The sequence below is a fragment of the Lonchura striata genome, chromosome 1, assembly GCF_046129695.1.
Source record: "Lonchura striata isolate bLonStr1 chromosome 1, bLonStr1.mat, whole genome shotgun sequence".
NCBI lineage: Eukaryota > Metazoa > Chordata > Aves > Passeriformes > Estrildidae > Lonchura > Lonchura striata.
The window spans coordinates 156,231,791-156,259,210 of record NC_134603.1 but is presented as its reverse complement, the minus strand read 5'-3'; the positions used below and the strand labels follow the sequence as shown (position 1 = coordinate 156,259,210).

Here is a 27,420-nt window from a genome sequence, read left to right as displayed (position 1 = left end):
TAGACAGTGGGGTGTTTGATCCTTCCCTGAGCATGCCGGATCTCAGAGATTGCCATCACACCCCGGCTCCTGCTGCTCTTCCAGGCACCCTCACTCCTGCTATCCCTCCCTGAACATTTTCCTTTTTACAAGACTTTTTTCAGCAGTTACCACCACCAAACAGCATTGGCTTCCTAAGCCAGGAATTGTGGGTTCTGTTCCATCTAGGTTGCCAGAACTGATGCCTTGTGAAGGCTGACCCAGAACAGAGGCTAGACAGAGTTAAAGAATAAAGTAGGTATTTAGTAAAAGGCCTTAATGGCTGCATCTTGGGCAGCGCAAGAGCCCAGCCAGGGCTACACCCAAAATGAACCAAAATTGTCACAAAATGCATGACCAGTCATGAGGCTTCTCACTTTTATAAGTTTTGGTCCATTTGCATATTGGAGTTAATTGTCCAATTCCAGCTTCAGGGTTATGAAGTCCTACCCTTCTTCTTTTTCTCTCTTCAATTCACTGTTGTTTATACTTTTGGGGCCTGGACCTTCTAAGGGTTATCACTGGTCTCAGGCTGGAAAAGGATTGTTTTCTCTACCAAGCCTGTTAAGAGAACTTGCTAACACCTAACACAAAGCTCAGAGCTACACACCAAAGCAGCACATAATCCAAAAAATATGAAAGGCATCATTATCAGCTCATGGCACCATTACCAGCTCAAGGCATCATTATCAGCTCGTGGCTCCAGCCTGGCTTCCTGAGTGTGGGGTGGCTGCATTGTCCAGCACAGCACAGCACAGCTGCCACCAGTCCTGCAGTGCTGCCAAAGGCTGGCATGGACAATCAGAGCCTCTCCCCTCCCTCTTCCCGATTATTCTGTGGCCTCAGTGCCCACAGGGAGAAGACACCATCACCATGGGATCTAGCCAGGATACCAGCACGCAGACACCCCCAGGCAGGACAGCACTTCTTTAATGTTCCAAAGGACTCAGCGGGAGGAGATGCAGAAAACTGCAGAGAGGATCCAGCCCAGGCAGAGCTGCAGTGAGGCTGCAGTGTGACATTCCCACAGCTCCTCCCTGCTCAGCTAGCCAAGGGCACGGGCAGCCATCCCACCCTATCAGTCACACACCCGGATGTGGCTACCTTGGGAGCAGACCCAAAAATACGGGAAGACTTTCTCAGTGAAGGTGGTCTCAAACTGCAAGATCTGCGTCATGTCCTTTGCGTCGTAGAAGGTCACTTGGCCCGCTTCGTAGTCCAGGTGGAGCCTGATTTTCTGAGGCGCCTTCCGAAGTGCCAGCGGGTAAGGGGACACACGTTCTGCTCTGTAGTAGCCTGTCCAGTCCAGCTGCAGGGCCCAGACCTTCTCAGATCTGAGCAGGTTGAGCGACTCCTTCCTCGGCACAGACTCCAGGGCCACCCCCAGGGCCCAGGAGCCCTTATTGCAGACCTCCACCTCCCAGTAATGCTTCCCAGACGTGAAGCCCTGGGAGCCCAGGACACTGAGGTTGCCCGTGAACCTCTTGGGAATGTCAGGGGGGTTACGTTTTCCGCTGAACCGCACAGTTTTGCGGTCGTCCGAGAGGATCAGGTCAAGATTCGCCGTCTCTTGGTCCAGTGTCACCTGCTCTAATGGATGACAGAAACATCAATCTGTGCCTGCTGAGAGGAGAACCAGCAGCTCTCCTCCAGCCTGCACCACGGGGCTGGGATGTGTCCTGGGAGCACAACGGGCACTCCTGCAGCCCCCTCGGGTGGCATGGGACACAGGACCCTTACTGTCCCCACTTACTGGCACCTGAGGGTGGAAAGATGCTCCCTGAGGCAGGACTGAGCCAGGCAGTGTCCCCACATGCAGGGGACAGACACGATGGGCTTTGTTAAATCTGCTGCCAGATCTGCTGGATATTGCAGCCTGTGGGGAGCAGTGCATCCCGCGGGTGTGAGCGGGCACTGCTGCAAGGCAGGAGGGGCCAGGCCAGTCCCTGCTCTGTGACAAGGGCTCACCCAGCCCGGAGCCCTGCTCTGCCGAGCAAGCGGGTAAACTTGCTTCCCATCCACCAGGGATGTTCTGCTGCCATCCCGTGGCCATCCCACAAGGCCACACTGCTGTCACTGTGCAGCGTCACCATCCCAGACACTCTGCTAAACCCACTCCTCCGGGGACTGCAGGGGGGAAACTGAGGCACCACTCTCCTTTTGGGATGTGCTCAAGTGCATCATCCCAAAAACTGAGAGTGGAGAGCGGCCTTAGCACAAATGCTGCCAGCCAGACCTCAGCCCAGCAATGCTCCATCATGCGGGTCCCGAGGACCTGCAAAAGCACTTCTGATCATGCCTAAATGCCAGCTCAAAAAACATGTACAGCCCTTCTGCTTAACTGGGCACAGCCTGACACGGCCTCCTGCTGTCCTGGCCCTCGCCTGGCGTCACAGGACAGCATCCCTGGCGCTGCCTGGCACAAGGACAGACCTGGATTTTTACAGCAGGCCTAGTCAAAACAACAGGACTCAGTTCTAGACAGAAGCTGGGTTTAGATGTGGTGTGAGCCTATCTCTGCACCAAGGACATGAGGATACTCATGCTCCCTCAGTTTCCCCCCTCAGCTCCAGAAACTTACCCCTTTTTCCCCTGTCCATCTCGCTCCGCAGGCTCACTGGAAGGAGGAAAGGAAGAGGCATGAGTGTCTCTCTTCCTGCTCCCCATCAAGACAGCAAGCCAGATGTGGAGCCCCAGGCTCCAGCAAAGCCCATCCCGGGATGGTGCCCACCTGGAGCAGCCGTTTTGCTCCTGAGTCCCAGGCAGAGGCACCAGGCAGTGAGGATTTCCCACTGCCAGCCAAGCCCAGGGGAAGCACAGCACGGAGCCAGCAGGGCTTTACCTTTGAATTTGTCCATCATGTTCACGATCCACTGGCTCTTCCTAGTGAGGCTCCCAACGCTCTGATGCAGCTCTGAGGAAACTGGCTCTGGGATTGGGGCCTTGGCTGCCTCACAGCTGAGGGGAACAGGGAGAGGAGCTCAGAGCCCAGCCACCAGCCAGGGCCAGGAGGGAAACGGAATTCCCCGCAGCCACAGATCCCTGCTATCAGCACAGGGATATAACCCCATCTTTAGGAGGGGTGCAATGGCCTCTGGTTCCTGGTAACGTCACATGAAATCCCAAATACCCAGCAGGGCAAACCACCTCCTTCCCGGCTCCTGCAGCGCTCCCAAACCTTTGCCCAAAGGAGCTGCACAGGAGCAGAGGGACACCGAGCCTGTTTCGTACCTGTGCAGGATTCTGCCAGCGTCCTGCAAGAGAGAGAAAACATAGGTGAGCTGTGGCACTGCCGAGGGACAGGGAGCTGCAGTGGCTGCCCAGCTGTGTGAAGCAGGCTAAGGGGGCTGGAGCTCACCCCACCCCTCATTCCAACCCTCCCTTCCCTCAGGGTCCTGACCCAAAGCGGGCAAAGCACAGTGTCACTGCACAGTGTCACAGCACGGTGCCACAGTGTCACAGCACGGTGTCCCCATGTGGCCCAGAGCCACAGCAGGATGCAGAGGGTGCCAGGTAGGTGTCCCCAGCCCCACCAGGGCTCACAGTGCCCAGGGGGGTGTCCTAGGGTGACGTTATGGTGTTTGTATCTCCAATCGTGTGTTCTGGTTATGTTTGATATTATGTTCTGTGCTTTCAGAACTGACTCTGAAAGTGAAGGTTTGTTTTGCCTTGTTATCAGCCAGCTCACCTCCCCCCATGGTCTGCTGTCTAGAAAAGGCTGGTGCTTGCTTGCTTGCTTGCTTGCTTGCTTCTGCTTTTGCCTTTGCTTCCTAGTTAGTTTAGCTAAGCAGTCCAATTCTTTCCCTGGACTGTTTCCTTTCCTTTCCTTTTCCTGAATACCATCCAACCTGCTCCAGACTGGGATCTGGGAAACCCCAAGGAACACTGGAAGCCTGCATTTTGTGATCTGCAGCAACCACCCCCAGTGAAGGAGAGCAATCCCCAGCATCCAGACCCGGGCCACCACCCCCAGGAAAGACTTTCTGGATTTGTTAATCTCTTCAGAGTGGTGAAAGAGTTTTGTTGTCATCTGGTGTTATTTTCTTTGGTGCTGGGGAGTGCTTTGTTTGTTAAATAAACAGGTTCTTTTCCACTTCTCTCAGAGAAATTTGTTTCTCCCGAACCAGGTGGGTGGGGAGGGGCCATGGGGTCTGTTTTCTGGGGGCTCCTTCCAGAGGGTTTTCCCCAAATTTGCCCTAAACTAGGACAGGGGGAATGCTGCCTCACCATGAGGAGCTTGACCGCCGGCTGGTCCCGCTTCTCCTGGATCTGCGCAATCACCGTGTCCAGCAGCGACTGCCTCTCCAAAACCCTGGACTTGTATTCATCGCTCTTACTGACCAGCTCCTGGGACATCTGCTCGAGCTGGGCCAGCAGGATCTTCTTCTGCTCCTCCATAAACTGCTGCAGCTCCTTAAAGGTCTCAGGCACGCGCTGCAACTCCCACATCACTGCCATCTGCAAGGCACCACACGGAGGCCCTGAGCCCACCCAGCCTCCGGCTGCCTCCGCAGGGACACGGCTGCTGCAGAGAGGGGGCAAGAATCACACAGGAGGGGACCAGAGGTTTTGTACAGGAAAAGCAGGAAGAACAGAGAGAGGAGTGGATCTTGATGGGCCCAAGGAAGCCATATGAGTTGGACAGAGAAAAGAGAAAAGAATGTTGGCATGGATTAGGAGGTAAGTATATATTGGGAGAAGGAAAGATGGGACATTCCTGGGGAGCCATGTGGGTGAGCAATGGGGGGCATGGAGAGGAACACGAACCAGCAGGTTATCACTTTCCTGGTCTCCTCTTCTCTTCAAGTATTTCTTGTGTTCTTGTAAAGAAAGCAGGTTTTTCTGGAGTGTCTCCTAGGGCAGGGATTAAAAAAGAGCATTTTAGGTAATTTTGGAGTGATATTCACAGGAGGGAGATGATGTCACCAAACAACCCCTGTGGGGACACTCTCAGTCTGGGGAGTTGCTGGGGGTGACCCCTGAGTGTCTGGGAGTGAGTTTTGAGCTCAGAGGCAGCAGCCGCCTCTCCAAAATCACTTTAGTCAGGCTCGGGAGATCCCCATCCACAGCTCTTATGGCCAGAAACATTTCTGGAATAACTTCATGTAGAAACCCCAGAGTTTGTGGTTTTTTAAATTGGTTTTTAATTAGAAAAAACAACTTTCAAAGTTGGAAGTGGGATTTCTGGGAAGAGCTTTCTGGTGACAGTAGCAGGGACTCAGACATGCCCCATAAATTTGCTGGAGTATTAAAAAACTCCTCATGCTCTGAATCATCTCCTGCGTTGCAGTGAGCTGTGACCCCAGCCCACACTGTGTGGGAGAAAGCCTGGCTGGGGACATCTGGGCCACAAGGGACCATCTGGGGAACACAGAGGGCTGAGCAGTGAGAGGCACCTGGGCTCCTGCGTGGGCTGGGGCCGGGCGATGGGAGACCCAGCAGCCCCAGCAGGGTGGGGTACAGCACCCACACTGGTGCCCAGCCAGCTGCCGGCTGAGGCCCCAGGTCTGTGGCTTGCCAGGGACACACCCTGACCTGTGTGTGGAGGGAACCAGCCCTGAGTGAAACCCGGACCCTGCTCGGAGGAGACCCACCCAAGCATGGAGGGGACCCAGACCATACCCAGAGGAGCTCACGGCCAGGGCAGACCCCAGAGTGTCCTTGAAGGGAGCCCAGATGTGTGCCCGGACAGGACACTGACCTGTGCCCACAGGGGACCCCAGCCCATGCCGGAGGGGACCCTGACCTGTGCCCCTCGGCCACCCACGCCCCCAGCCCCTCTGGCGGCGCCGCCCCGTACCCGCAGCTCCCGGGCGGCCTCCTCGGCGGGGCGGAAACGGCTCAGGTGGAAGCGATGCTCGGGCCCGTCCCGGCAGATCGCGCAGAGCAGGGCGGCGCACGGCTCGCAGAACAGCGCCAGGGGCTTGCCGTGCTGGGGGCACCGCGGCCACGCCGCCGCCTCCCCCAGCGACCGGACCAGCTCGGCCACACCGCCCAGCGAGCGGTTGGGGCGCACGGAGCCCGGCTCCAGCGGGGCGCGGCACTGCGGGCAGGCGGCGGAGCGCGGCGGGCGCCCCAGCACGCCCGCCAGGCACTGCTGGCAGAAGCTGTGCCCGCACGCCGTGAGCACGGGCTCCCTGAACAATTCCAGACACACCGAGCAGGTGGCCTGGAACAACAGCCGCTCGCGGAGAGCCAGCACCTCCTCAGCCATGGCACGGAAGGGGCCGGCACCGGGCTGGGGCCGGGACCCGTCCGGGGGCGGAGCTGGCCGGGGCGCCACGGGAACGGGCCGGGCTGCGGGGCCGGCAACGCGCTTGGGGATGCGAGTGTGTCTGTAGGAGTGTGTGTGCGTGCGTGGGAGTGTCCCCGTCTCTCCCTGGGCATATTCCTGTGCCTGGATCGCACAATACGCACACGCGTGTCCGTGTGTGCAAGCAGGAGAGGAACGAGCAGGAAAACCCCGGGGGGGACACGGGCACGGGGCCCGCTGTGTGCGCTGCGTGTGCCCGTGCGAGCGGGGACGCAGCGGCCGCCACGGAAGGGGAGGGCTGGGATGAGTGTGATTGCGAGTGTGAGTGTGATTGCGAGTGTGAGTGTGAGTGTGAGTGTGAGTGTGAGTGTGAGTGTGAGTGTGATTGCGAGTGTGAGTGTGATTGCGAGTGTGAGCCTTCATCCCAGCCTTCCCCCGGGGCGCAGCCGGCACGGCGCCCGCGGATGCTCGGGATGCTTGAATTAGTTTAATCGTTAATAACTTGACACGAGGCGGGGAGCTTTGGCCTGGCTCGGAGCTGGCCGCGATCCTTCCCGGGGCCCGGCTCCCGGCCAGCCCGGCTGCGTTAGCGCGGTTTGAAGGGATGGTGTCGGAGCGGCGGCTGCGCCGTGCGGGAGCCCGGGCTGATCCTGCGCTGCCAGCCCCGGCGTGCTCACCTGAAATCCCCCCAAGGCCCCGGCTGCTGTGGTCGGGAGGGCTCCGGCCTCCATCCCTGCACCGCATGGCTCCGGCGCCTCTCCCAGTGTCTCCTTCGCTCTCAGCCCAGCTCCAAAGCGCCCGGAGGGAAGCAGCAGCAGCAGCAGCGGCGGCAGCGGCGCTTAGGGAAGCAGAGCCCCTCGAGCTGCCTTGTTCTTCTCGGCCTGCTGGGCCCACATTGTCCTTTCTGTTCTGCTGCCCTGGGCTCAGCGCTGGAGGGTGCTGGGCGCCCAAAACCAAGCCCCTGTATTCAGCTGTCGGTTCTGCTCCTCTTCCACCCTCATGTGCTGCCAGCCAGGGCCCAAGGAGTGTTTTGGGGGACACCATTCACCCCCTGACACAATAAAGCAGTCGAACAAATCCCTCTCCGGGCACTTAGTGCCCTGCCATGGCCGTGCCCTCCTGAGTGTCCCTGCCACCCCACTGCCAGCTTCCCTGCCCCGGTGGGTCCCAGGCCCTGGGCAGTGGCTGTGACAGCCCATGGCTGCCAGCCCCCTGCCCACCATCCCTGCAGCAGCCTGGGGTGACAGCCTGATGTCCCCACTCATCTGGGGTGCTGCCCAGGGGTACACTGCCCATCTCACACCCAGGTGGGCACAGCAGTGCCTCCTGCTCATCCCCTGTTCCTGGAGCTGCTTTCTGGGTGCATCTGTGTCCAGCTCTTCCAGCAGGCCAGGGAAGGCTGGGTGAGTGTCACTGGCCCAAGCTACAGGGACAGGAGCCATCGAGTCCGTGTCCCACCATGGGACGATGCTGTCGATTGCCACCACCCAGGTTTTCAGAGTCGCTGCCACCTGCACTCAGGGCCACGATGGCCGTGTTGTCCCACTGGCACGGGAGATGTCTCTGCAGATGGATTGGTGACATTTGAGCTGCTGAAGGTCACTGGGATGTTGTTAAATCTTGGCAGTGTCCAGTGACTGAGGCTGTTGGAGCCGTGTGTGGCGGGTGAGGAGCAGCACGAGGGGCAGGAGCTGCTGTGTGGGGCCCAGAGACACAGAGCAGAGCACTGCCAACCTGGCCACACCAAGGTCCTAGCACTGCAAGGGACAGCCAGGCTAGTACAGGCACCTCAGCTGGATTTTTTGCCAGTAAAAATGTGAATTCATCAATTTTTAGGAAGCAAAAGGATTCTGCCAGGTCCCCGTTGCTGCCAGTGTGATGAAGACAAGCCACTGAGAACCAGAATCAGTTCTGCTTTTCATTTCCTCCTTCCCCATGCTTGCATTCAGTCCTGGTGAGGGGGATGCAGGGAGGCTGCTGAGGGACACAGGGCTGCAGCCAGGCCCTCCTGTCCTGCCCCCACACCTCTCTCCCAGCACAGCCCCTCCACAGCACTTTTCATAGAATCCCAGAATGGTTTGGGTGGGAAGTGACCTCAAAGTTCATCTTGTTCCACCTCCTTGGAAGGGCAGGAACTCTTCCCACTATCCCAGGTTGCTCAAAGCCTCGTCCAGCCTGACCAACTTCCAGAGATGGAAGTTCAACTCCTGTCAGACAGCATGCCCTGACCCAAAACCCCAAACTTCTTCCAGGGAGTTGCAAGCACCACCCCAGCAGTGGGAAAGCAGGAACCCTGGCAGGAGCCTGCCCTGGCAGCCCCAAAAAATGCTCCCACCCATAGCAATGACCAGCTGGTGGCTCTCAGCAGCTCCATGTGGCTGCGCTGCCCTCTGGCACATTCTAGCACCAAAAAGGCCACAAATCCCAGCTTAGGAGGGGTTCATACACCAGGTCCTGTGTGAGGACTTTGGTTCTGCAAAGGCATTAACAGGTCCTGACAACTTCTCCCATCATCGCTCTGTTTATTGATGCCACTCTCCAAGGAGAGGTCTGACAGCACCGGGAAGGAGCCTGGCATGCTCTGGGGAGTTGGTGCCACCAGCCCAGCCCCAGCCCAGCCCTTCAGATGGTTCTCACCCAGCCACAGCCCAACCTCAGGAGCTGCAGCCAGGACAAGCTGGGATCCCCAGGAACCGAGCTGGTACGAACAGGAGCTCAGACCAACAGCAGGGAGATGGATTGTGTCCCACCCACCCCGGCAGCAGGTACTCAGGAGCAGGGAGGTCTTTCCTTGGAGCCAGCCTGGAGCTGCTGCTCCCCTGGGCAGAAATCCCACCGCTCCTGCTCCTGAGGAGCACGCGGTCGAGGCCACTGGCAGCAGCTCAAGGACAGCAGAGCAATTAAACACAACCAGCTCTTGCTCTCGGTCCCTGCTGGCCCCACAGCACCCCATGGCCTCAGGGGCGGCAGGGCCAGCCCCTAGCGGGGGGATTGAGCGCTAGGAATGAGTTTTAGGAGGAGCCTTGCAGAGGGGTCCTAGCAGAAAAAGGGTCTTTTACTGCGACTAGAATTTTATTCTATTGTATAATTCAGGAGTGCATCACAGCCCCGCGAGCCGGGCAGGCACCTATCAGCGCTTCCAATCTAGACACACAGCAGAGCTTCCTCATCAGCTGCATCTGTTAATTACTCACCTCCCCCCGGCTGGAGCTCCTCCTGTCACATCCAGCCCAGACGAGGCAACACCTCCACAGAGCTCCTGGACAAAAAGTGACTGTGCCAGAATCAGCCTACAGAGCAGTTAACAAAACAAAACAAAACAAAACAAAACAAAACAAAACAAACAAAAAACAAAACCAAAAATAAAATCTTGGCCATCCTAAGGTTGCTTATCAAATAAAAAGTTCCTCCACATTTATTAAAAAAAACTGAACAGTAGATTTAAAAAGCAGTTACGAGTCCTACTCCGGCAAAACACCCTGCGTACAGGTTTCTTTTGTTGGTGGTTTGTTTGCTTGTTGGTGAGGACTCCCCCTAAATCAGCTGCTTCTGTTAATTTCATATATATATAATCTTTTAATTTTGCCGCGCGTTGCTTGCTTTAATTCATTAATTTATTTCCAATCAGCCGAGTCTCCACCAGACCAGCGGCGCTACCACACAAAGCTTCCTTGATGTCCATGCCCTGAGCCGGGGTGGGGGGGAGACGGACGGAGGGAGGGTGCGAGAGATCAGTGGAGGAGAAGGAGGACGAGGAGGAAGGGAGGGAGGGAGGGATGGAAGGAGGGAAGGAGGGAGGGAGAGGAAGCCTCGGCAGCCCCTCACTCTCCCATGTGCGTCCTCAGGTGGTACTTGAGCGACTGCTTGTAGCGGAAGCACTTGGTGCACTCGGTGCAGGGGTAGGGCCGCTCGCCGGTGTGCGCCCGCTGGTGCTCCAGGAGGTGATGCTTCTGCGTGAAGTTCTTGCCGCACTCGGTGCAGTGGTAGGGCCGCTCGCCCGTGTGGATGCGCTGGTGCTCCAGGAGGTGGTGCTTGCGGATGAAGCCCTTCCCGCAGACGGCGCAGGCGTGCGGGCGCTCCCGCGTGTGGATGCGGTAATGGTTGGTGAGCTTGGACTTCTCGCTGAAGGTCTTCTCGCACTGGCTGCACTGGTAGGGCCGCTCGCCGGTGTGAGTCCGCTGGTGGCGCAGCAGGTGGGAGGGCCGGGTGAAGTTCTTGCCGCACTGGGGGCACAGGAAGGCCATCTCGTTCTTGCCCGCGTGGATCCTCTGGTGCATGAGCAGGCTGATCTGCAGGCGGAAGCTCCTCCGGCACTCGCCGCAGGTGAAGGGCCGCTCCCCGACGTGGGTGATCTGGTGTTTGCTGAGGCTCGACTTGTGGCTGAAGCTGCTCTCGCACTCGGAGCACTTGTAGGGCTTCCCCGGGGGCGGGGGCCGCGCCGGGGGCTTGAGGCCGTGCTCGGGGCGCCGCGGGACCCCCACGCCGCGGCGCGTGTGGCTGCGCTGGTGCAGCAGGAACTGCTGCTTGTTGCGGAAGCTGAGGTCGCACTCGTGGCACTCGTAGGGCCCTTCCTTGAGGTGGTTGCGCTGGTGGATCATGAAGTTGATCTTGAGCATGAAGCTCTTCCCGCACTCGGGGCAGATGTAGGGTCTCTCCCGCGTCCGGTTCCGCTGCTGGCCGCTGGCCGGCTTCATGTCCCCGGAGTCCCTCTCGCAGGCCGACGGCTTCCTGACGCGGGCGGCCAGGCCGCGGGGCTGCCCCTTGGAGCTGCACTGCGCCTCGCAGCCCAGCCCGGCCTCGTGGCTGGCGAACGCCGGCGCCTCGCTCCGGCCCGAGAACATGGCGCACGGCTCCAGCGTGTCGGGGTCGTCCTCCTCCTCCTCCTCCTCCTCCTCCGTCTTGATCACGATCCCATCCTCTGAGGGGGAAAATCGAACGGCGTTAGGGTCATTGGGTGGGACAGGGTGGCCTCTTATACCCCTGGGTGCTACAGAAACACCTGCATGGGTTCCTGCAGCTCTTTGTGCCTGCCTGCTCTGCCCGACCACCCGGACACGAGCTGGCTGCAGCTGGAGCCCGGAGCGCTGGGATGGGCCATGTGCTCCCAAACACAGAGTTGAGACAACCCAGCCCGGCCAGGCTCCTCTGGAGGATGAGCTCCAACCGCCTGCTAAAAGCTTTGGCAACTCTGTGCTGCTGCAGGATGTGGGGGGTAAAAGCACCATGGGTTCACCAGGGCTCGGGTGGCCGAGTGATTTCAGAGCAGCTCCATCTGCTGCCGTTTCGCTGGGCTGCAACAACACCGCTCGACAGAAACAGCTCCGGGCTGGCGGCTCTGCTCCGTGGACAGCACAGCCTGCCTGGGGCTGTCCCCTTCCCTCAGCCCCACTGCCATGTGGCATGGTGAGACACCCACCCCTCTCCTTCCCAGAGCACCCAGCAGTGGGATGGATCACGAGTGGGATGGAATGGCAGTGGGATGGATGGCAGCAAGCCAGGCTCCCCTTCGTGTCACCGGGGCCAGAAGTGAGCCGGGGACTTTGTTTGGTGACAACAGCCATCCCAGGGACACACGGCAGGACACACGGCCAGCACGGCACAAGGAAAGGCCCACAGGGCATCCCTCACGTCACCCCACACTGGCCCGTGAGCCAGGCCTAAATACTCTCTCAGGAGGAGCAGCTGCAGTTTCCCAAAAGGAAACCGATGGGAGTGGATGCCTCAAAGCCAAGGCCCTCTTCCCTCTGAGGAAGGGAAAACCCAGGTCCTTCTCCCTGTCCCCTCTCTGGACCTGGGGGCTCAGCCCCCATCCCGGCCAGCACGGCCGCAGCTCCTGCCCAGCCCCACCAGGCAGGCCCTGTGCCCTGGCAGAGGCAGCAGCTCTAGGACAAGGATCAGCTGCAGCCTCACTGGTGGCTTGGCTGGTTTCCCTCACAAAGCCTTGGGCAGACCACAGGACCCACAAGACGGAGTTGAGGCCCTCGAGAGCCCAACTCTCTGTGTCTCTGTTTGTGTAAGAGCACCACAAAGCCATCAGGAGGAAGGAACCCAGCATTCCCAACCTCTCGTCTCCCTGCTCTCCCATCCCCAGCCTTACAGCACATCTGTAGGACTTGGCCTGTATCTGCCACTCCACCAGCAGAATTCTACACATGAAACACTCAGTGCCATCATCTCATCTCTCCACAAATCACCTCATCCTTCCCCTTCCCTCTTGGCAGCTCGCAAATCACAGAGCTCCAGCCACATTCTTCCCTATCCTGTGGAGCTGCCCTGAGCGACTCCCACGCCTGGCAACCTGCAGGACCTCCCACACTCCTCCAGCAGTGTCCGGTGTGCAACCATCCACTCCTCCACACCTCACACCAACCTCGTGCCCTCTGCCACAGCAGGGTTTTGGGAGCAGGGCTCACTGGGGCCCTCACAGAACACTGCCTGAGACACACCTTCCCTTGGTCTGCATGGGTAACCAGGGCTTTTCCCAGACTCAGAGGACTGGGCCAGTGCTCACTCTGCACCTGGGCAGGACAGGAGTCCTCAGGGACCACGCTCTGCGTCCACCATGGACGTGCTGCCTCCTCCTCCAAGCTCAAGGCGTGACCAGAGCCACTCTTGGAAGTCGCTGCAGCCATAAACTTTCCTTCTGGTGCTGGTTTTGGGGGGGATTTAACTCCTCCTGTCCATGCAACCCCTTCCCCACCTTTTCCTAAGCCACCTGTCCCTGTGCAGGGCCGTGTCCCGAGCAGCTCACCCGTGCAGCTCCCGTGGTGAACGATGACCCTCTGGATCTCGTTGAAGTCGGCTCTGTACTCGGACGAGTCGCCCAGGCTGGTCCCCGGGAGGTCCCTGGGTGGGGACACGGAGCCGTAGGGGCTCTCGCAGGCCGCCTCCTCGTCCGGGCTCTGGAAGCTGCCCTCGGACTGCCCCGACATCCCGTGCAGCTCGGGGTTCTCAGGGCTGTCTTCGGGAAGGAGCTCCTCCGTTTTGATCACAACTCTTATTCCAGCTGCAGCAACGAGAGATTCCCACCAGCCGTCACTCCCAGGAGTCAGGACAAAGGATCTGCTCTCAGCAATCCCTGCCAACTCCAGCTGCTGAGCCCACGGAGGGTTTCATCTGCTCGGCCTCCTCAGCCCCTGCCCTTCACCCATCCCTGCCACGCTCCCAGCTCCAGCCCAGGACCCTTCACAGGCACAGGGAACTCACTCCACCCAGCCTGGGGCCGTGGTGCCACAGCTCAGCTCCCCTCGGGCACCCCACATCCCCCAGCTGCAGCTCCCCGTGGGCCTGTGATCTTCCCCTTCCCATTGGCCTCAAGTTAATTTGAAGATCCTTGTGATGGAAAGCACAAGCAGGGTGTTGGTGTGACCCCACATCCACAGCCTGCAATCAGGGATGACAAGTGGAGGTGCCACCATCTCTTCCAGGCCACCTCCTTATCTCCTTATCAGCCCCCTTATCACAGAGCAGGAGTGGCTCTGGGACTCAGGATCACTGGTGCCCCATTCCCAGCCCACCATCCCATCTCGCTGCACACAGCCTGGCACCAGGCTTCCCTGCCCGGGAAGATGTTCCAAGGATAAACCCAGGCACCATCCACACAAAGAGAGGGTGGGGAGGATTTCCTGGGTGGATGGGCTCTCCCAATGGGACCTGATTCTCCTTCCTTGCCAGGCACACTGGCTCCCTGAGGACCTGGTCTGGTTGCAGATGTTTCCCTTGCTGGGAAGGGCTCCCAGTGCCCAACTCTCTGGGCTCTGCTTGCCCTGGTTTCTATGTTTGGCTGTGCCTGGACATCAAACCTCCAATCAGCCCAATTTATCCCATTCCTAGGCAAGGTTTCTCCTGATCAACCACATCAGCCACAGCTCCCAGCAACATCTGCTTCAGCCTTGGGAAGAGCAAGGGGACACAACCCAGGGCTGCCCTGGTGCCAAGGTGCCGCCTCACCTGCCGTGGCATCAGTAATGATCTCACTCTCCTCCAGGTCCTGCTCATTCCTGCCCCGCGATTCCTCCCCTTGCTCGATCTGAGACAAAACACCAGGTTTGGAAATTGCATAGTCTGTTGAGAGACAGAGGGGTGGGAGAGAGGGGTTACTGCACTGGGAACCTGATATCGGCTTCCACCTCTTCCCAGTGCTCGGGGGACACGTGAGGACACTCGGGAACATCCACGGGTGCAAAATCCTCTGAAAGATGGGCTGGTACCCACTGCAGACCCAGGAGATGCAGGGCAGCCCTCCCAACAGCCACGGGGAAGGAAGGAGCTGGTTTTTGATGGCAAAACTGTGGCTGGAAGAGGTTTGGGAGGTCTCCAGCCCACCTGCCCACAGGGCATCCCTCACCCAGCCGTAACACCAGCACAGCATGAGCCAAAATAAACCCAGACTGAAAACATCCTCCTGTGTTTTTAAGCCTTTGAAATGGACATTTGGGTCTCATCCAAGGGGATCTCCAAGGAGGAGCCAGAAGCAGCCTCCTGTCCCTCAGCAGGGCGAGGACACCCCGTATTTACCCAGGGAGATCAGAGACTCGTAGTTCCCCTTCATCACATTCTTGTACAGCTCCTTCTGCCACTCCTCCAGCTTCTCCCATTCCTTGTCATTGAAATAGACGGACACGTCATCAAAGGTCACCGGCACCTGCAATTCCAACAGCGGCTTCAAGCAGGAGCCTGGACACAGCCAGGCTTCAGCTCCTTCCAGGCCGTCGGTGAGCTGCTTTTTGCATTTAAAACAATTCCAGGGCAGCTATTTCTTTGGGAATAAAGGACTCAACCAAACGGATGGCTCCTGGTGATGAATCCAGACTGGGATTTCCCCAAAGGACCCCTGAGGCCTCCTCTCAGTCCCTGCTCTCTGCAGGGTGATCAGGCTTGAGGGACCATAAGGGAGAGAAAACCCAGGAGATGGGCTGGACTCATCCCTATTGATGAGCTGACGTAACTCCCGGATTCAATTACCCCAGAACTCCAGGGAAAACTCTACCCGGGCCCACAGAGGCCCCCATTATCCCTGGTTACTGTGTGCCCACCATCTGCAGCTTCCCAGCTTGTTAGCCAAGGAATAATTCTTAAGGATAAATTCAGGATGTGCAAAGTGAAGTAAAGCTCTTCAGAGAAAACGCAGCACTCCAGTTCTGTCCCCCAACTGCACTAATGGGGTGTCAGGGTCTGAACCCACCTTTTCCTGATCCTCTCTGCTCTCTCCAGATACTCCCTCTCCCATGTCCTACGTGGTCTCATTTGCACACTCTTTTAGCAGGAAGGTTGTGAAATTCAAGTAGGAACTGAATATTGATGGTGGGCTCTTTCCAGAGCTATGCCCAGGGAGCTCATCTGCCTTCCTGAATCTCAAAGCTTCCCCCTTCCCTGCAGAAGCAGCTCCCACTTGCTCCTTCCCTGGCCTGGGAGACTCTGCAGCGTCAGGGTGGTCAAAACAGAAGAACCACAAAATCTGCAGGGTTTCTAGAAATGGTGGCAAAAAAAAAAAAAAATGAAGAAAAAAAGAGTCAATGGCCCCAGGGCTGTGCAGCGCAGTGGAGCAGAACTGAAACCTCTGGCCTGAGTACCAGGATGTCCTCCCAGGCCTCTGTCCCACCGTATTTTAGCCCCAGCAGGGGATGAGCTGGGAAGCTGCAGTGGAGGCGAGAGACTCACCTGTGCCAGGGGCTGTCCCCGCTCACCCACCCCGGGCCTGCCCTCCGGGAGCATTTCGGGTGCAGTGCCCGGCTCCCGCACCCCAGGACACCGTTACCTTGGGCACTTCCCCCTTCCTGCCCGGGGGCAGCCGCAGGATCCAGAAGTTCCTGTTCTTCAGGAGGTTCTCCATGTTCTCCAGGCGCCGCTGGAGCAGCCCGTACTCCTGGATGAGGGTGCCCAGCGCCGCGCACTTGCTCTCCAGCTGGTTCCCCAGCTCCGCCGCCGTCTTCTCACAGTCGATCAGCTTCTTCTCCGCCATCCCCGTCCGACCCTCCAGGTCCAGCAGGCGGGTGGAGTGGGAATCCACCTTGCGCTCCACCGCCTGCACGGCCGCCACCACGGTCAGGGACAGCTCCGCCGTCTGCGTCTCCCGCTCCGAGGTGCGCTCGGGGCCGGCCGCCGGCCGGAGGGGCGAGGGGCAGCGCGGCGGCCGCACCTGCTCCGGCGCCTGCGGACAACAAGGGCGCGGGGTCAGGGCGGGGGATCCCCCGCGGGGGGATAGGGACCCTCCCGGGGCGATAGAGACCCCCGCCCCCGGTGTGACACGGGCCCCCGGGGCGATGGGGACATCCCCGGGGCGATGGGGACAGCCCCGGGGCCATGGGGACAGCCCCGGGGCCATGGGGACATCCCCGGGGCGATGGGGACAGTCCTGGGGCGATGGGGACATCCCCGGGGCCATGGGGACATCCCCGGGGCGATGGGGATAGTCCTGGGGCGATGGGGACAGTCCTGGGGCGATGGGGACATCCCCGGGGCGATAGGGACATCCCCGGGGCGATGGGGACAGCCCCGGGGCCATGGGGACAGCCCCGGGGCCGTGCGCACCCCGCGGGGGGGGCCGCTGCGGGGCCCAGCGCTGGCCGGGGCGGCGGGGACGTCCCCGTGTCCCCGCTAAGCCGCTTACGGCGGCCCCGTGCCGGTCCCACGGGACGGGCAGGACCCGCCGCGGCGCGGGTGGGGGGAGGCGACAAGGGCGGGGGGGCGCGGGGTGACACGGGCCGGCCGAGCCCCGTTGCCATGGGCACGGCCAGGGGACACCCGGGGGGCTGCGGGCGCCCCGTCGCCATGGGGACCGGGCGGTGTCACGGGAGGGGGGGGCGGCGGGTCGGTGCCGGGGGGCCGCAGGGCCCGGCGGCGGCGGGCGGGCGGCGGCGCGGCGGGCGGGCAGGCCCGGCCCCGACGGCAGCGCGGGCGCCGCCGGCCGCGGAGGCCCGGGCGGGCTCGGCGCGCCGCCGCCGCCCCCCCGGGGCCGCCCGTCCCGTCCCCGCCCGTCGGCCCGGGGGGGCGGCCGCGGCCCCGCGCGGTGACAGCGCCCGCCGCCCGCCGCGCCCCCCCCGCCCGCCGCGGCCCCGACGGCGCGGCCCGTGAGCCCCGACGTGCGGCCCGCCGGCGGCGGGCGGGCGGTGCGCGCCGGGCCCGGCCCCGCGCCGGGCAGGCGCCCTTTACCTGAGCGGGGGCCCCCTCGGCCATGGCCCTTTGTTCCGTGCCCGGGGCCCCGGGGGCCGCGGCCGGGAGGATCCAGCGCCCGCTCCCTGCTTCACCTCCGCCCGCCGCCGGGCATCGGGCTGGGCGCGGGGCGGCGCGGCGGGGCGGGGGCGCGGCGCGGCGGGGGCGGGGCGGAGGCGGCGCGGGCCTGGCGGGCGGAGGCGGCGGAGGCGGGGGCGGCGGCGGCTCCGACACCGAGCGCGGCTCCGGGTCCGGGTCCGGGTCCGGCGCTCCGGCCGCGCCGCTGCCCCGCCGCGCCGCCAGGGGGCGCTGCCGCCGCCGGACCGCGCGCGGAGCGGGGCGGGGCGGGGCGGGCGCGCGCCGCGCAGCGCCCCCTGGCGGGCCGACGGCATCAGCGCCCCGCCCCGTCGGGGCCCCGCCCGCACCGGGAACCGCGGAACGGGGAAACCGGGGGGGACCGGGATCGGCGAATGACTGACCGCGGCTGGGGGCGCTCGGGGATTGCCCCAGGGGCTGGGCTGGCAGCGGGGAGCAAGGGGAGACTGGGGGGCCGAGGAGTAACTGGGAAGGAGGCGGTGCAGGGTGACGGGAGGAGCTGGTTGGAGTGGGGGAGACCGCGGGGGGCTCGGGGCGACATGGCGGGGCAGGGCAGGGACCGGGGGGGGTCACTGAGGAGGCCCCGCGGCAGCTTTTCCGGCCCCGCCCGTCGGGTCCCCAGCGCCCATCCCTGCGGGCTCGCAAATGGCGGCCGGAGGCGGCGGCGCCCTGGAAATGGAGCGACCCCTCCCCACCCACCGCCTCCCCTCCGGACGGACCGCAGCACCGCACCCCGTCCCATCCCGTCCCGTCCCTTCCCATCCCATTCCCGTCCTATCCCGTCCCATCCCATCCCGTCCCGTCCCATCCCTCCCCATCCCATCCCATCCCATCCCACCCCATCCCATCCCATGGATCCCATCCCATCCTGTCCCATCTCGTCCCCTCTCACGTCATCCATTCCTATTCTCTCCCATCCCACCCCATCCCAATCCATCCTGTCCTGTCCTTCCCGGTCTTGCCCTGCCCCATTCCGTCTATCCCACCGCGCCCCGTCCCATCCATGCCCTGTCCCACCTGCGCTGTCTCCTCATGCCCTGGCCCATCCCACTCCATACATTCACTGTCTGATCCCGTTCCATCCCCTTCCATGCTGTGTGTCCACTCTTGTCCCATCCACTCCCACCCTGTCCATCCCACATCTTGTCCCATCACGTCCCATTCCATGCACATCTCACCCACTTCTGTCCCATCTCATTCCATTCATCCTGTCCCGCTGTATCCTTCCGTATCCCACCTGCCCTGCTCCATCCCACCCCACCCCAGTCCCATCCCTGCCTGCTCTGGCACAGCCCTGGCACACCCTGGGGGGGAAGCTGGTGACACTGAGTGCAGGGAAGGGCAGGAAATCCTTTTTGTTTGTGGGAAAAAGGGAGAGGACACGTGGGATGGGTCACCTGGGCTTGGGGGAGGACAGGGGTGTGACAGCAGGTGGGGACCCCCAGTTAAAGAACCCCTGTCCAGGCCCCTCTTGGGCTGTCCCAGGGATCCACAACCCCTGTCCGGGGCTGATCCATTGGGAGGGGAACCCAGGAGCAGCTCTGGGATGGAGGGAGTTCCCTGCCTGGGGTTTGTACACCCCAGTGCAGTGGGAGTGCCTGACCCCAGCTGTAGGAGGCCCCACACTCACAAACCACCCCAACATCTCCAGCATCTCCATGCCCACGTGGGGCAGCCCCATTCCATGAAGTGGTTCGAGTGTGGGGGATTCACTGGGGTCACTCAGAGCATTGGGGATTCACTGGGGTCACTCAGAGCATTGGGGTTTCTTTGGGGTCACTCACTCTATCCACCCCAGGCCCCCAGCACAGGTTGGGATGGCTGAGGGACTTTGGCACCCCCTGGTCTCTGTGGACCCCAAGTGCCACATCCCCGTGCTGGCTCTGACCCAAGGGCTGCCCTCTCCCCTCCCACACAAGGTCCCAAGCTAGAACAACCTCTGGGCCTCCTTGGAACTCGTGGGGTCTCTGGTGGGGAGAGGGAACTGTCTCTGTGTCCTGGGCTCTGGCAGAGCCTGGGGAATGCTGGGCTGAGAGGGAACCTGGAAGGAAAGAACACCCGGTGTGTGGAACCATCTGGGCACCCTACAAATCCCCTTCCAAGCCAGGCCGTTCTTTGATTCCATGATCCCAGCTCCCAGCTGGCCACAGCCACCAGCGCTTCTCCCTGTCCCTCACCCTGGTGTGGGCTATCCCAGCTCCATCCCACCACGGATCCAAGGGTTCCTCAGCTGTTTGTGGCACAGGCTGGCTCCCGGAGCACAACCCCAAATTAAGTTAAAAGCACCAATCCCAGCTGCAGCATCCCAGAGCAGCCTCCTCTGCCAGGCCTGGCTCTCCAGCCCAGCTGGGCTTGTGCTGCTCACCTGCTCCCCAATTCCCTGGAAAAGCTCCCGGCCAGGAGCGGGGTGAGGGAGCTGCAGGTCCCTGCCAAGGGCTGACACGGAGTTCAGAATGGAAACACTGTATTGACAGACTTTACAAAAGTTATTACAAAACACGGTCACGAATCAGCAGCTGACGATACAGAGCGAAGAGACACTTACAGCCACCTCAGAACAACACCAACAGCTCCAGAAGTCATCCAATATTTACACAAATGGCTGGAAAACTCCGGGCGGTTATCGCATACATGGAAGTGTTTTAGAGCAACTGTGAAATATAGTGTCACACCTTTCCTTGTAGTATTATCATCATCATAATTAATAATAATAATAATAATTAATAATAATAATAGGACTACTTCTAGGTTAACTAAAAACCAAACAGCTCTTTACAGGGGTTAGGAGAAGCTGCTTTCACTCGTCTGACTTACCTGAGTGAGACCAAACCCAGTTAAAAAATAATAATAAAATCACCTTCATTGTCAGGAGTCTGCGTGTCGGCCCAGCGGCGCCGTTCCCCCGGGCCAGAGGGGAACCACAGCCCGGCTGGTGCCAGCGACACCCTTGCCAAGAACGGAGACGTGTCCTCCTCCTCGTGTGAGCGACCCAGCGCGCCTCCAAACGCTGCCCTTCCCGACTCCTCCTGCTCCAAAGTCCTCAGCCCCTTTCTCCTGCACCTGCTTCATCTCACCCCGCTCCTTGCCGCGCTCTCCTCTCCGCTTTTCCGCCTTCCACAAATCCCGCGTGGGTCGTGCCCTGAGCACCTCTCTGCCTCGCCTCTCCTGCCTTCCTCCCAGTCCTGGCCTGGCAGCCTTTTGGGACACGGCGACGCAGCGGGAGCGGGCGGCCGGCCGGGAGCGGCACCTTCCTTCCCTCCCTCCCTCCTCGCGCTTCCAGCCTTGCAGTGAAACGAGTGGAAAAAAGAAAGCGAAAAGCTTGTCACTCCTGAATATGCACAAAGATAGGTGGGGGAACACCTGCTAAATACGGACCCCAGAGAAATCGCTCGGGATTATTCTCTACGGGCAGAATCCAACCCTGCGTAGGGAACAGCGAGCACGGGGCCTGCGCCGCGGTGGGAGCGCCACGGAACCCCGCGGGGTCCCAGAGCTGCCTGGGCTGGCCGAGCAGAGTCTTTAAGAGGAATTCCTTGGATGCTTCACCAAAGCGGGCTTCGTAGCATGACCACACGGATTAGCTGCGATACAAGTCACCTGCCATCATGCTGCACGTCCACCTGCCAGACCGTCACGGTCACCGCGAGCCCTCCTGCCCCGGCCCCACCTCGGCTACTGCTTAGTCTCTTTTTTCACGCAGAAGTGGTCGGTCTGGGTGCCCGCCGAGCCCAGGTTGTGCTGGGAATCCTCCCCGGGCCGCGGGTTGCGGGAGTGGATTTTCTGGTGGCAATTCAGGGACTCTTTGTAGCGGAAGTGCTTCCCGCAGACGGGGCACTGGTAGGGGGTCTCCCCGGTGTGCACCCTCCAGTGCTTGAGCAGGTGGTCCCGCCGGATGAAGCTCTTGCCGCACTCGGTGCACTGGTAGGGCCTCTCCCCGGTGTGGATGCGCTGGTGGCGGATGGCTTTGGAGAGGTCTCGGAAGTCCTTCCCGCAGTAGGTGCACGTCAGCGGCCCGTCGCCCTTCCCCGTGTGCAGCTTCTGGTGCAGGATCAGACTCACTTCCAGGCTGAAGCTCTCCTTGCACTGGGAGCAGGTGTAGGGCCTCTCCACCATGTTGTTCACCTGGTGCCTGACGAAGCCGTACTTGAATCCCGAGCTCTTCTCTCCGTCGGGACGCTTGGACGCTTTGGAGCGGGAGGGGCCCTGGCCCTTGGCTTTGGATTTCTGCCGGAAGCTCTCGCCGCGCTCCAGGGACGTGCAGGCCTCCTCGCTGGCGTGCGCCTTCTGGTGGGTGGCGAAGAGCTGCTTGTCCAGGAAGCTCTGGCCGCACTCGCAGCAGATGTAGGGCCCCTTGTCGGCCGCTGCCTCCTCGGGATCCTTCTTGGCCAAGTCTCTCCCGCGGCGCACCGAGCGCCTCAGCCCGTTGCCCGTCGCCGTTCGCTGCGGCGCGGCCGAGCCGCTCTGGCTCTTGCTGCTCGATTGCACCTCCTCCTCCGGGTTGGAGAAAACCTCTTCTTCCCACTTTCCTGTCAACGACCTGGAAAGCTCCAGGCTCTCGGAGCCTTCCTCATCGCACGGCTGTTTGTCTGGCGGAGCAGAGATACTCGTGTCATTCGGGGAGGCAAGGACTGGGTTGCTATTCACTCGGTTCCCTTGGGACACAGGTGGTCTCTGCTGTGCACACCCAGCTCAGAGCCTGGCACTGACGGGGCTGCGAGGCCGCCTGGGAGCACCTACTCTGCCCAGAGGGACTTGACTCGCAATCTTGGAATTGTTGAGGTTGAAAAAGACCTCGGAAATTATTAAGTCCCAGCACTGCCAAGGCCACCCCGAACCATCTCCCCAAGTGCCACATCCACATGGATGTTACATCCCTCCAGCAATGGAGACTCCACCACTGCTCTGGGCAGTCCCAATGTGTAACAGCCCCTTTTGGGGATGAATTTTCCCAATATCCACCCTGAGCCTCCCCTGGCCCAGCCTGAGGCCGTTCCCTCTCCTCCTGTCCCTGTTCCCTGGAGCAGAGCCCGACCCCCCGGCTGTCCCCTCCTGTCAGGAGCTGTGCAGAGCCACAGGGTCCCCCCTGAGCCCCCTTTTCTCCAGGCTGAGCCCCCTTCCAGCTCCCTCAGCTAATCCTGTAGTTCCAGACACTTCCCCAAGTCCATTTCCTTTTCTAGACACACTCTGGCAACCTCCTGCTTTCAATTATATTGTAATATAATATTAAATATATAATCTAGTTATAGGCAGGTAGCCAGAGGAAAAAAGAGGGTTCCTGAAACAGGGCAGGTCTTTAAGAACTTAAGCTTTAGGATAAAGACCAAAAAACGGAGGAAATGGGAATAAAACTTCTTTTCCTCATGGGCTTGGACAGCGCCTGAGGGTGAAGGATCTCCCATGGTATAAACTGACTCAAAGCAACTTCCTGAAATTCTGGAAAAGCATCATCCAGAAAAACTGAGCTGCTTCTGGGAATTAGGCTGGGAAGCCAAAAGCACATCTAGGCAAGGGACACTTCCCAAAGCAGCTCAGCACACTCACATGTACCGGAGACCTCCATGCTCTCCTCTTCCTCAGAGCCTTCGTGGCTTTCAGCCAGAGTCTCTTCATATTTACCCCATGAGCTGTCATCAGGCCCAGGGAAGAAAAATTCTTCTGAGTGCAAGAGAAAAGAGCAGGAGTTACACTCCAACCTTCCAGCTGCTTTAGAGGATTCCAGGAGAGAGAGATGCAACAGGTGGGAGACAAGTGGAAAAGCAAAGTCCCCAATACCTGAGGAGAGAGCTGACAAAACACAACAGCCCCGCATCTGCATCTACCTGCCCCTTGAGTCCCAGGAATCTCGTGGCTCACCAGTGCTGGGGTCCGTGGGGGTCTCTCCTCCCTCGGAGTCCTCCTGATCCTCAGCGTTGGGATCCTCTCCCTGCTCAATCCGTGTCAGCAGATCAGGCTTGGAAATGGCAGCGTCTGCACATAAAAAGAGGATGAGAATGTTTCCCCTGCCCCGGTGGGAGAGCAACTCTGCAGCTTTTGCCCACCAACCTTCCTTCGCTGGAAAATGAACAGGAGAGGCTTAGGAAGCTGCTCTCAGCCCTCTGCCCCGCTCACCTTGCGTGGGCCCTGGATGCAGGAGCACGCTCTGCTCAGGTGAGGAGCACCTCCCAGCCTGCAGCGTGAGGAGGACAGTAAGAAAAGGCATCCAGGCTTACCTGCAGGCTCTCCTGTCTTCTCCTCTCCGCTAAGGTCCGCGGATCCATTACAATGGGGGCTTCAGCTCGGGAGGCAGCAGCAGAGCTGCCAGCACTGCCCTCCCCGTGCGGTTCCCTCCAGCCAGGACCGCTCCGTCCTACTCGTCCGAGTCCCGGGCTGCTCGCGGATTTTGGTGGGGGAAAGGGGACAATCACCATCTCTCCTCGGGCGGAGAGCAGAAAACTTCACTTCCAGACACGTGGGAGGCCCTGGGGGTTAAATTCCACCTCTCTCCGGTGGATCTGTTTGCTTTACTCGTTTCTCAAGGGAAACCTTGGGATGAAGCACAGCTACGTCTCTCTAAGCTCCAGGCTCAGATCCCAGATCCCCTGCAGCAGCAGGACAGCTGCATTCCCATGCCACAGGAGCAGGACACGGGACTGGTTTGAAAACAGGAGAATGGGGCTGTGGTTACCCTCCACCTTTCTCCCTGGCACACAGGGACTGCAGGAAACCTCTGTTCAAAGAAATAAACGGGAAAAAAATAGCAGAAAAGGCCTGGATTGGGCAGAGCTGGATGGCAGGGAGGCAGATGAGCCTGGACTCGGCACAGGGAAGTGTCTGGCTACCAGGGACGGCGTCTGCGCTCCCACCCCCGGTCCAGCCAAGGCAAGGTCATGTCTGGAACATGCTGTGAAGGCAACACGTTCCCCAGAGGGAATTGCTGCGGCCAGGACTGGCAGGAGCGAGTGGAGCGCGTTCCTTTGGCTGGGAATGCACTGCCCTGAGCTGCTGAGGGGAAGGCAGGAGGCAGAGCTCGCCCTCAGCCACTGCTTCTCCCCAGCTCTGCCCCAGCAGAGCCCGCAGCACCTCGAGCAGGACTCGCTCCCTGGGGCTGGACAGAGCACCAGGCAAACGTCACTTCTCCCTCGTGGGATAGGAAAGGGAAGTCGGCACAACTCCCCACGGAAAGGGCTGGAAGGAACCTCAGAGGCAGGGCACAGGGCACCCTCCGCTGCCCCAAGCAGCCAGCGGGCTGATGCACCCAGCGCAGTGGATCTGTGGACCTTGGCGTGACAAAGGAACTTCCCTCTTCCCCAGCTTCGCTTGGATTGAGGGTGCTCTCACCTGCCCTCCTCCTCCTCCTCACAATCCCAGCACTCGCTGGCCCACAGGGACCATCAGGGAGCCACGTCCTTCCACCCTCAGCGTGGCTGTGAGGGCTGAACTCACTGCCAGGGCTGTGGAACACCTCCCCAGAGCACACCACCCCCTCCCTGATCCTGCAGGACACACTGCTGCTTCCATCCACCAGTTCCCAGGAAAACTCTGTGCCGGGAGGCTGAGGGCAAACCCTGGCCCGTCGTTACCCATGGAGATGACGGCCTCGTAGTTGCCTTTCATGATGTGCCTGTAGAGCTCCTTCTGCCACTCGTTGAGGCTCTTCCACTCCTCCTCAGAGAAGTTAAACGAGGCGTCGTTGAAGGCCACGGGGACCTGCGAGGAGCAGCACCACAGGGTTTGTGTCTCATTTAAGAAAACACCTGGGGACCTTTTCTCATTCGATTTTCTCGCTCAAACTCTTCGAGCGTTGTGCAGGATGCTCCCAGGCAGGAACTTCTGCTCCTTCCCACGTGTCTCACGCTCCTCATCCCTCAAGGGACACGACAGGGATTTCCCCTGTCACTCGCCTGTCACCTCCCTCTGCTCAGCCTCCTCCTGTCACAGGCGAAGCCAAGTGCACAGCACTTGTTTTCACCTCTTTTTTGACACAATTCTGCTGCCCATCACCTCTGAACAGCCCCTGGGGATGTTCCCAAGCCTTCCCAGTTACACAGGGCTGAGCCACAAAATTCTACATGACCCAAACACAGGAATTTGAGACATCCCTCCCAGATCACACGCGAAGGAGTGGGGCATAATCAACACAGCGGGACCTGTGCTGGTGCTTTGGGCACTGAAGGGAACACAGGGCTGTGGGGGAGCCATGAACTGCTCTCAGCACTGCAGCTCTCCCAAAATGGGACTGTGAGTGCAGGAATCAGGCTGTCACTGCAGGGATAGGGCTGTCAGTGCACAGGAGATGGGGCTATCAGTACACACACGCTGAGGGCTGGGAGTTCACAGGAAACGGGGCTGCCACTGCAGGGATGAGGCTGTCAGTGCAGGACATGGGGCTGTGCAGGGCATTGAGCTATGGGGATATGGGCTGTGAGCACAGGATACGGGGCTGTGAGTGCAGGGCATGGGATTCTGAGCCCAGCATATGTGCAGAATAACCTGTGTACAGAACAGCCCCCTTTTGCAGCGGGGAGCAGCAAACCGTTACCTTGGGCACTTCCCCTTTTGCCCCCGGGGGCAGCCTCAGGATCCAGAAGTTCCTGTTCTTCAGGAGGTTCTCCATGTTCTCCAGGCGCTTCTGCAGCTGCCCGTACTCCTGGATGAGGGTGCCCAGCGCCGTCCACTTGCTCTCCAGCTGGTTCCCGAACTCCACCGCCGTCTTCTCGCAGCCGATCAGCTTCGTCTCCGCCATCCTCATCCTGCCCTCCAGGTTCATCAGCTGCGCGGCCTGGGTGTCCACCTTCCTGTCCACGGCCTGGATCTCGGTGACCAGCGTCAGGGAGATCTCGGCGGCCGGCAGCTCGGCCTCGCCGCCGCCGGGGGGGCCCTGCTCGGGGGCGGGCAGCGGCTGCTCCAGGCCGAGCTCCTGGGGCTCCATCATGCACTCCAGCTCCTGAGGGGGAAGGCGCGCCGGTCAGCGCGGGGACGCGCCGGGCAGCGCGGGGACGCGCCCGCCGCCCGCGGGAGGGAGGGGGGGGGCGGGACGCGGGGCCGGGCGGGCCGGGGGGCGGCGGCCGGCGGCGCTTACCTCAGCGGGGGCCCAGTCGGCCATGGCGCGGGGGGCGGCGCGGGCGGGGCGGGCGGCGGCGCGGGCGGGCGGGCGGCGGGGCCGGGCGGCGGCGGCGGCGGCGGCTCAGCAGCGGCGGGGCGGAGCGGCCATGCCGAGGGCGCGGGGCGCGCTGGGAGCGGCGGCGGCGGCGCCCGGCGCCACAGCGACCCCCGGCGGCGGGCGGACCGCGCGCCCATTGGGCGGCGGCGCGGCCAATCGGGGGGCGGAGCGCTCGGAGGGGGCGGGGCCCGGCGTCACGCGCGCTCCCGCCGCCGGTAGCGGGGCCGCGCGGGGCGGGGGCGGCACCGGGCGGGACCGAGCGGGCAGGAGGGGACGGGGAGAGGGACGGCGACAGGTGCGGCAACGCCACCGCGGCCCACCGGGGCTCGGCGGCCCCGCCAACGGCCCCCACGGGCACCGCCGACGCCGCGTTCCGCCGCACGGCCGCGCGTCGTCATCCCGGTGCGGCATCACTCCGTCACCGCCATCCCTCGCGCTGCTGAGGCCTCGGCGGGAGCAGTACCCGGAGCAGCTGCCGCCGCGTTTCCCGACGACCGGGACGGTGCCGGTGCCATGAAGGAGGACCGCCAGCATCCCGTCGAGCTGGGTGAGGCACCGGGGCCATCCCGGCACCGCTCCTCGCACCGCCGGTCGTGGCCGGGCCATGAGCGAGACCGGCACTCTCACCGGGTTGATACCGGGAGCAGGAGGTGACGGGGTGGCTCTGGGGTCACCACGGGACCACACCGGCCGCCTGTACCCATCACCCCGGGCAGCCAGCCTTGGCCTGTTGGCATCTCTGGTGGCATGTCCATTGGCACGG

At 61.2% G+C, this 27,420-nt stretch overlaps 3 protein-coding genes across 3 annotated transcripts; all 3 read right to left on the bottom strand.

Annotated features, from left to right (window-relative positions):
* Nucleotides 1-930: 930 nt before the first annotated feature.
* Nucleotides 931-6,232, bottom strand: LOC110476937 (E3 ubiquitin-protein ligase TRIM7-like). The gene is made up of 7 exons (XM_031503769.2): nucleotides 5,819-6,232; nucleotides 4,786-4,872; nucleotides 4,246-4,476; nucleotides 3,250-3,272; nucleotides 2,861-2,976; nucleotides 2,600-2,635; nucleotides 931-1,608 (listed from the first exon to the last, which is right to left on the bottom strand). Exons 1-7 carry the CDS (start codon nucleotides 6,230-6,232, stop codon nucleotides 1,097-1,099), a joined length of 1,419 nt encoding a protein of 472 aa, XP_031359629.2. The 3' UTR covers nucleotides 931-1,096.
* Nucleotides 6,233-9,324: 3,092 nt separating this feature from the next.
* Nucleotides 9,325-17,468, bottom strand: LOC144248181 (zinc finger protein 783-like). Its single transcript, XM_077790040.1, has 6 exons — nucleotides 17,423-17,468; nucleotides 16,029-16,421; nucleotides 14,789-14,915; nucleotides 14,222-14,335; nucleotides 13,023-13,277; nucleotides 9,325-11,189 (listed from the first exon to the last, which is right to left on the bottom strand). Exons 1-6 carry the CDS (start codon nucleotides 17,444-17,446, stop codon nucleotides 10,093-10,095), a joined length of 2,010 nt encoding a protein of 669 aa, XP_077646166.1. The 5' UTR covers nucleotides 17,447-17,468; the 3' UTR covers nucleotides 9,325-10,092.
* Nucleotides 17,469-19,965: 2,497 nt separating this feature from the next.
* LOC116183282 (zinc finger protein 783-like) lies at nucleotides 19,966-26,610 on the bottom strand. Its single transcript, XM_077790043.1, has 6 exons — nucleotides 26,577-26,610; nucleotides 26,037-26,441; nucleotides 25,078-25,204; nucleotides 23,372-23,485; nucleotides 23,060-23,173; nucleotides 19,966-22,104 (listed from the first exon to the last, which is right to left on the bottom strand). Exons 1-6 carry the CDS (start codon nucleotides 26,598-26,600, stop codon nucleotides 21,191-21,193), a joined length of 1,698 nt encoding a protein of 565 aa, XP_077646169.1. The 5' UTR covers nucleotides 26,601-26,610; the 3' UTR covers nucleotides 19,966-21,190.
* Between the last annotated feature and the right edge of the window lie 810 nt (nucleotides 26,611-27,420).